This window comes from Prenolepis imparis, unplaced genomic scaffold (assembly GCF_030444845.1).
Source record: "Prenolepis imparis isolate NDT839.2.m4 unplaced genomic scaffold, iyPreImpa1.0 SCAF_12, whole genome shotgun sequence".
In the NCBI taxonomy this organism is placed as follows: Eukaryota; Metazoa; Arthropoda; class Insecta; order Hymenoptera; family Formicidae; genus Prenolepis; species Prenolepis imparis.
In genome coordinates this window covers 1484839-1494145 of record NW_028141170.1, presented here as the reverse complement: position 1 = coordinate 1494145, position 9307 = coordinate 1484839, and the positions used below count along the sequence as shown (strand labels likewise).

The window sequence follows — 9307 nt, the reverse complement described above, 5'->3', positions numbered from 1 at the left end:
TAACTTTTTTCACTTTGCAAAAAGATTTTTAAATCAGCATTGATATACAAATTTTTATACATTTTTCTATCTTTTCCTTACACAATTCTTTATCTTAATTTTCTTCTCAGGAAAGTAATTAAATTCTTTGATAAATTTTTTAAAGTATGTCACGGTAAATTCTTATCTATTTCATATACTTGATTATCATGGCGTGGCAGAATGATAAATTAAGTATATGTGTGTACGCTATATTAAGAATTAAAAAAAATACTTTCCTCTTCCAAGTTTGACATTTTTTAAGTACAAAAAATTGATTAGAATATAAAATTTTATAATAATAAATTATATTATATTACTAAAAATTATGTACATTATATTAAATTAAACCTGCAAAAATGTTTTATTTAAGATTCAGCTCAACTTTGATAAGAATTGAATTGTCACAGTAAATTTTCTGATCTATTACACATTATATACCTTTAATCATAGCATAGCTACACTATAACGAATGCTTTAGAAATTTTTTCTATTTTTAGAAAAATATGCTTTCTTTTTATATTTCCTAAATATACAAAATTGATTAGAATATATCAAAAATTGCATTTTTATACGATTACAATAATTAATAAATGTGTGTGTGTATATATATATATATATATTGGGAATAATACAAATATGATCGGGGAGAAATAGTAAAGAATTTTTATAGCTTTTACATCAGGAATATCGGAGTAAAAATAGAAGAAAAAATGTGAAAGAACAAATGACTCGTATAAATATAAGTTTATTTACATTGCAACAGATCCTTTTGTCAAATAAATGACAAAGGTGATTACGAGTGTAGACTTGAACGTAATTAAGGATTATAAATGTTAATTAAAAATAATAATTACAACATTCTAATCATGTATTCGTGTGTATGTATGTGTATTTGTATGTATGTATCTGACGCCTTGTACGCCTTCCCAATTCAATAATATACATTCGTGCTTCGTAGTAAGATTCTACGAGACGTGCTGCTGCGACATTATTGTGCTTTTGTTTTCTTTTTTTTTTTTTCTCGTTACCAAAAAAATCGAGGGTGAACGATAATATCTCTCTCGGTTCGATTCGCGCTCTCGCGAACGACTCGCTCTCACATTTAATATTACTTTATAAATAATACAATAGTCTCATAATAATTAGTATTAATAATAAAACGTGGAAAAGTCGCTCAGAAAGAGAGAGAGAGAGAGAGAGAGAGAGAGAGAGAGAGAGAGAGAGAGAGAGAGAGAAAGAGAGAGATTGCAATTCGGGTCGCAGAGATACCGCAAGGCCATCCGAGAGAAGAGAGCGAATTTCGTTGCGCGTTTATTCTTTCTCTCTTTCTTCTTCGTACAAGACAAGATTGTCAAGATTGACGGAAAAAAAGCGTAAACGAAGAAGAGCGATAGGAACGGTTTACGCGTTTTCATGTACGACACGACCCTCATTATATTCTCTCTGTATATGCGTGATTGATGCATTTTTTTCTTTTTTTTATTAGAAAAATCGCGACTTATCGCGCTTAATGCCACACTCCGTCATTTCTCTAACACTGTGTACTTCTTTAATACGCAGACAATATAAAAAGTTGAGCATCGTAATTTTCCCGTTGCGTACCATCGATAAATACACGTCAAGAGAATTTATTGATGAAGATTAGATTTTTTTCCGCGTTTCGTGATAGCGAGGGAAAATCGTGCAAATGTCGCGAGGACTCCCCAATTAAAATCGCGGTGCTAACGACTCCCTCGCTTATGTAAAACGTGCACACACGGGCCTCCCTCGGTTAACATTAATTCTAAGTTAAATTAATTAGTTTTTTCCTATTTAGATCACGAAGAATAGTCAAAGTGAAAAAAAAGTCGGCGACAATTTACGTCAATAACACCAAATCTCGTAATTAGAATCTTTTTGAGAATTGACTTATGTAATCTTTTTTGTTTGTTTTCATCGTATCTTTTGTAGGATTCATTCTAACTCTTCGCCAGAATTAGTTAACCGAGGCTTAGCTAAAGACTACTTAACCGTGCAAAAGTTGTTTATGTTTACAACGAGTTTAGCGTGTGAAGCGTTTTAAACTCGGAAAAACACGCGTTTCATCTTTTTTCTACGTTCTAACATCAATAAGAAATTCAGAAAATATTTTTCAATTAGAAACCTGAAATATTCACTAGCTAGCTTAATAAGTCGTCAAATGTCTTAAGGCAATTTTCGCGGTTTGAAGCATCTGCAAATCGAAAAATGTGAGAATATTAAATCAAGATCAAATACTCTTTCGTAATTTCAGCCGTTTCGCACGCTAAATCAACGTTCTTTCAATACAGTAGTGTTCGACTCGCGTACAATAGAATTCGGCGGCTCGAGTATTAAGAACATGCTTCTCCATGTCCTTTTTTTTTTGGTTTACAGTGAAAACATATGTTTCTTCTTTCTTCTTTGTTTTGCGTACACGTTCTGTGACTCGCTTTGTGCACACAACCTCGAGTAATCTCGTTACTATGTAGTGCACGTGATCGCTGTCCGGATGTCCGCAGTCGCGTATGGCACCAACAAGAAATAATAATAATAAGGCTTAATGATTGTAACGGTGGGTTATGGCGGCGGAGGTCTCCTCTGGGGCTCGGGCGTGTAACGCAAACGAGCTCGCACGTGTTGCGGACTGCCAGGCACCGAATTGCTCTCCGATAGTCTCCTGGGCGGTGGCTGAGGCGGAGAGGGCGAGACGTACCTTGAAGAAGCCAAATTGTTCGTCATATATATTTTTTTCATATCATTAAAAAATAATTAATATATAATTAATAATTGTAAAAAATTATCCTTTCAGCAAGTAAACGATGGTTGAAAGATACCTTCGCGGAAAGGAAGGAGACGCCTGATCAATTAAGTTTCTCCTAAGGGCGAGCGGGGACTCGCCGCGACTTAGTCTCGGTGGTGGCTCCGGCGAAGGAGCGCGTTCGCTACCGAGCCTGAGGCGCACGTAAGACGCGAAACGCTTTTTCGCAGACTCCTTGGAGCCGACGCTCTGCTGCGGTGGCATCGCCAACGACGACGGCGGCGACTCCTGCTTCAACTGATGCGCGAAACGGGAGATCAACAATTGCGGACTAGTGGAGCCGTGGGATCCTTGTGGCGGTGGCTCTGAAGGAAACCTATATCCAAAGTAAGCGACTTTTTTATTTACTGTATTCTAAATAAAATTTTCTTCTAAGCGATTATTTGTAGAAAAAAGAAATACATGATATTTTTCGTTAAATGATTATGTTATGATACATATATATATGTATGGAAAATTTATGTATATAAATTAATCTCATAAATAAAGTTAGAAAGTATAAATTAAACTAAATGAGAGGAAATTGATTGAAAGACGAACTTGTACATCAAAAGATAATAAAGAATATTATTAAAAATAAGAAATAAATACTTAGAAAGTATAAATGCAGATTAATCGATTTGAGTTCTTTTATGTACCTCTTGCGGTTGATCATAGGACTACCGTAGATGTCCTGCGGATAGGTCTGGGGCGCCGCGGGTTTCTGCGACGCCAGTTGTTGCTGATAAAACGGCGAATAACGACCGCCACTGTCACACGTAATAGGCGGTGGCGGCTGAATGACAGGCGGATCGACGTTCTCCCGCCGCCAAGGCGAGTAATCCCTGGCGAAGGGGCTCAGCGATCTCGAGACGCCTCCTTGCCATCGGTCTGTCTTGTTCCCACTGTCGCGTTCATCATAGCGACCAAAACGATACGGAGAATAGGGTCGATCATTGTTGTCATTGGCGTCTTGCGTCCTATAAGGAGAGAACGGCCTCGTCGTCGTCATCTCCGGTTTATTTTGACCATTCGTCGTCGCGCAGCGATTTGAGGAATAGTCGTGCCTGATGAGCGTGCTCTGCTCGTGCTGCCGGTAAGGCGAGAAGGGCCGCGGCGATAGATTCGACTCTGGCTGATCTGTCGCGGTGTCTTTAGATGGTGGCGAGAACGGCCGGGCAATCTCCTTCCGTCGAAGGGCGTACGGACTATAGGACACGTAGCTCGTGCCATTCTCGCTATTGGTACGTTGATGAAACGCCAGAAAGCCGGAATTCGGCGATTCTCTGAAGCTGCTATTGATGTTGCTCCTCAGAAAAGCTGGCACCTCGGATTGCGCCCGAAGATGGGCTGTCTGTTTCAAAGACACGTGACCCGAAACTCGCTGTCCTCCCGGCAACCTGGAACTGGTTTGTAATCTGGATGAATTTTCCTCGAGTACGATTAATTTCTTTTAGCAGGAAAGTGTGATTTCTTTTTCTTTCTGAGTCTTTCGATGTATGTGTGTGTGTTTGTGTGTGTGTTTGTGTATGTGTGTACCAGCACCCAGTAATTACCATATTGTGATGATTCTGTAAAAAACTTCAGCTTAGAGGAGTTAATAAAAGTTAGAGCAAAGCATTAATCACATTAAATGTATGCAATAACGCAAATAAGAAAGTTCTCTATTACGAGCTATTCTTTGGTACCAGATTGCATATATGTCAGATCTCTATATCGCACTGAAAACATCCAGAAGATAATGCTGCGATATCACACAGCACTTGCTTCTTGCATTATCAAGTGCCGTAAGTTGGGACGAGTCACTCGTCTTAAAAATAATTTTACACTAAAGTATAATGAGAATTTATCAGTATAATGACATTTTACGGACCAAATTAAAAAAGAAAAGTGATATAACTAAAATTTTTGATTAAAAAAAATATATATACAATATATATATGATCCATAATCTTCTTTGCAGTAGCTATGTTAGTCTCGTCCCAATTTGCGATAGGCAAAAATTCGCTACCGGAAGAGAGAAACAATACATAAACTGCAAAAAAAGAAAACAAAAGTGGCATGTGTATATGAAAAAATTATGCGTGCATTGCGACGAACAAAGTCTGATAATCGCTACGCTAACAAATAAGAGTAGGCGGAAAAAAGAGAAACAAAATTATATTGAAATAAATAAAAAAACAATGCTTACCATGAGTGAGGGTTGAAGGATGGGGTGTGTAACAGGCGCGTGCACAAACCAAACAACTCGAAATGAAAATTGGGTAGATATTTGGATACTCTGAATAGTAGTAGTAATAGTAGTAGTAATAGCAATAGTAGTGGAGTGGTCTGTTTTATATTTTTTTTCTTTTTTTTTAAGTCTCTTTCGGGAATCTTAGCCAGTTTGTCCAAGAGGGAACGGAAGCAGGAAGGGAAGAAGGAAACGAGAGAGAAAGGGTATGCTACGCCGCACTGCCTCCCTCAAGCTCAACGCTGCAACACAATTCAACACGCACGCAAACTTTTAATTTGAGAAAATAAACTATAAAGGTCAATTTTTGATAAAATAATAGCAAAGATAAATTTATATACTTGTACTAACAAATGTGTGTGTGTTTCAAGAGTATATAAGGCGTTTTCCTTAAATTCAATTTTACTGACAAATTTGCAAATCGATCAATAGCATCAATAAGTTGCAAAAATCATTATGCAATCAACAACGCTATCAAAAACGCTAGAAACCGAAAATGTCACAAATCAGAGAGTTTCCATTAATGTTGACAACAAACTAATTTGTAAAACTTTTGTTCAATTTGTTCAAATCGTTTTGATACCAATAATATCTACTGATTAAATGTGAGATATAGAAATGTGTTAAGTATATGTAAGTATTTTACAAATTGTTCATAAAATACGATTACATCTGGTTATTTTCAAAAGATTAAAAAAAAAAGAGATAACCAAACCAGAGAGATCAGTATCTTCTTTATTAGTTAGAAATCTCATGCCGTGTTTAAAATTCGTGATCTCATTGTCAGGCTAGCGTTATCAACAAATATATTATCACCCTATCCATTCTATCATATTGTATTAAGTTTCCTAAATATCACGTTTTCTAAGAAAAGCGAACGGCAATCGATATATCTTAGTTCCCACCTTGGTTCTAGCTGCCGCATGACTTTGCCGAACCACTGGAAGCCAGAGTTCGTCACAGCGGAATTTGTCTCGACATCCTGTGGAACGTCATACTTGCGGATAAACGGATGTTCCATAAGCTTGTGATATTTGGGCCGATGCTTGTAGTTTTTTGTAAGACAGCAACTGACGAAGCTCCTAAACTCCTTGGAAAAGGGCGCATCCAGTGGAAGAGAAGGAGGATCGTCTTGTACTACTCTGCTCAATACCTGTGAGTAGAAAATGACAGAGTAGTAAATATAATAAAGTATGAATAAAGAAATAAATACACAATTATATAAAAAGAAACCAAATAAAACAAATTACAAAATGTAATTTTTTAAAAAGATTTAACATATTAAAATTTCATGTTTAATTAAAAACGAAATAACCATTTGATAATATTTATGTAACAATTAATTTTATTTATACATATGCTGTATATATTTAGTAATATTTTATAATAGAAATGGAAAAATTCAAAAGTTATTAATTCCTTTCTGTGTAACTAAAGTCTTTTGTGTAAAAAAAGTTTAAATGGAAAGAAATAAAAGTTTACCTCAAAATCAGTCTTGCAGTCTCGATAAGGAAATACTCCTGTAGCTAATTCTACTAGAGTAATGCCCAGACTCCACACATCCGCCCTTATATCATAATCCGGTTTAGTAGGATCGGGTGGGTCTATTCTTTCAGGCTACATAAAGTATAGCAGAAATACACAATTATTCATTTTTACATTATTACAAAAATTTAAATATTTTTCAACATTGTGATTTATGTATACTTACAGCCATGTACGCCGCACATCCTGCGCTTCTCGTCTTTGCTTTGCTGTCAACCAATCTGCCGGATATCCCAAAATCGCAAAGTTTCACTCCTCCCGATTCATCCAGTAGTATATTACTAGGTTTCACATCTCTATGAATAACACCGTGTTTTTCTTTCAGGTACGACAACGCCTTTACTGTCTGAAGAAGAAAAGTAGCATAGAATCTTCTTTATAATTTATGACAAAAATTATTCAGGATATTTTATTTCAAATTTAATATATATTTTAATATATAATTTTAATATATTATTTTAATATATGTATAATAAACAAAATCGAAATAGAGAGGAGTATTTAAATTTTGAAAATGATTGTAAAAATTATAATTTTGTTGAAGATATAGATTTTTTACTATTTTGAAAATATTTCCTAAAAATCTTCTAAAAACTGATTTGAAAACTTTTGCAGATAATAGCTTTAAAACTCGAGCTAAAATGTCTTAAAAATGAAAGAAACTTACTGCTACTGTGACTTTGCCTAAGAAATCCTCGGGTATCGCCTGCCTACTACGCTTCAATAGCTTATCCAGACATGTTGCCATTAGCTCCATGCAAATCCATACATCGGACTCGGTGATGAAACAGCCTAGGCACTGTACAATATACGGACAATCGTGTGACTTGAGCACAACATCAAGATCCATGATTATCCTCTTATTCTCCTCTGCATTTCCAGAACGTCGCATCTGTTTCACAGCAATCACGACGCCACTGGGTTTATGCCTCATCTTGACAACATGTCCACAAGTACCGTTACCAAGTTCGCCTAGATGCTCCAAATCTTTCATCTCTGTCTGATATCTTTGGCCGTTAATGTTTAGGATACCATTCATCTTCATGATCTCTTGCAACTTTGACTCAAACTCGCTGTCGTGCTTCTTTGGCGGTATTATCTGCGACACTGGTAAATCCAACTGTCTTCTAGGTCGTGTCGGGGTACCCATATCTCCGACTATCGAGAAACGTATTATTTTAAAATACTATATTATTATTTATAATAATTTCTTAATCAAATATAAAACTATATTAATTTTTAAGAGCAGTTGCGATGTTTATCTTGCAGTATTTTTCAACATTTTTATTTGATATCTAAATTTTGCCTTCTGTTGTATTAATTATTAATTACACTTCAATATATTATATATATAATGATAAAAATACTTAAGAATTAGCTCCAATTTAACGAAAACGGGCAAATGGAACAGTTTTAGTTAAAAATCTACGGTCACAATGCAGATAAACAAATAAGATAGAAATAAACGGATAAGCGACCGCGGAGAAGAGACATAATTTTGTCATCCGTTAGGAACGACAAACGTACACGCGAAGTATATCGTCAGGACGCGGAGGTCCGTAGGATCAACAATGAAGATCCAAACGATCAACATAACCTGTACGACGACATATAAACCGCGATATTCGCGTCATCCGCGGGATATCGATCAGGTAGAGAAAAATCCAGCGTCAAGAGAGAGAGAGACTCTCACGCGGATTTATAGACGCTTACGTTGTCGAGGCCTGCGAGGCGCGGGACTCGACGCGGGGGGAGCCGTCGACGAGTGCAGGAGACCAGGCCCCGCGTTCGGGCCCCCGATCTCGCCGCCCTGTCGGTCCCTGTCCCGCGACTCGTTCTCCGCGCGCAGCCGTTCCTCCAGGCTCATGATCTTCTTCTCCAGAGTGCTCGACATCGCGTCCGCGCGCGCGCGCGCGGGCCTCCCTCACGCGGATACGTGTTGCGTTCTCGCCGCACCGAACACCAAACGACCCAGGCTCACCGGAGCTCCACTCGCCGCACCGTCGTCGCGCACCCGACACTTGACAATTTTCGCATCACTCTCCTCTACGCGCTGCCCCTTTTTGGCAGCGAGCACTGCGCCGCCGGTTTGCACGCGTTCGCAGGTCTGCCAACCTAACCTCGTCGGCGAGCCCGCGCTACGCTTATTTGGAGGTTAGGTTTTAGGTTAGGTGTTTCATTATTCTATTTTTTGTTCGACGATATAATCTATATCGCGTTTATCTCACAATTTCCTCGACCGTTATTCGATATGTCGGCGCACGTGAAACGTCAAATCTCACAATTAATCGCATTGTAGTATTTTTGGAATATTCTTCAAACATTACTGCGATTTATTATTGTTGTAATCTTGTCGATGTCGCACCTATCCTAACCTGATTGGCTGATGTTGCAGGAACTTTTGACACTTGAAAAATTCTCTATTCGATAGCCAATCGAGGCGTTCGACGAACTCGTTGTTTCGTTCCGGTGGGTATCTATCTATAAATCTATAGTATGTGATTTATGATGGAAATCATCTGATTAGCTTATTCCATTGGCAGAAATCACAGATATCTATACTAAATTAATGCGTGCAGTGTTGCTAATTTCATTTCAGGGGGACGGGGGAGAGAGAGAGAGAGAGAGAGAGCGCGTGTCAATGTGCGCGGCGCGTTCGATTTTGACCTTCGAGTGGCGCAGCGTCACGCGGTCGCTCGCGCGGCGGAATT

General features: G+C 37.8%; 1 protein-coding gene across 1 annotated transcript; it reads right to left on the bottom strand.

Annotated features, from left to right (window-relative positions):
• Window positions 1–750: 750 nt before the first annotated feature.
• Window positions 751–9220, bottom strand: LOC145943588 (uncharacterized). Its single transcript, XM_083051203.1, has 8 exons — window positions 8310–9220; window positions 7264–7754; window positions 6763–6942; window positions 6534–6668; window positions 5957–6204; window positions 3478–4224; window positions 2856–3155; window positions 751–2734 (listed from the first exon to the last, which is right to left on the bottom strand). Exons 1-8 carry the CDS (start codon window positions 8488–8490, stop codon window positions 2599–2601), a joined length of 2418 nt encoding a protein of 805 aa, XP_082907329.1. The 5' UTR covers window positions 8491–9220; the 3' UTR covers window positions 751–2598.
• Window positions 9221–9307: the final 87 nt, after the last annotated feature.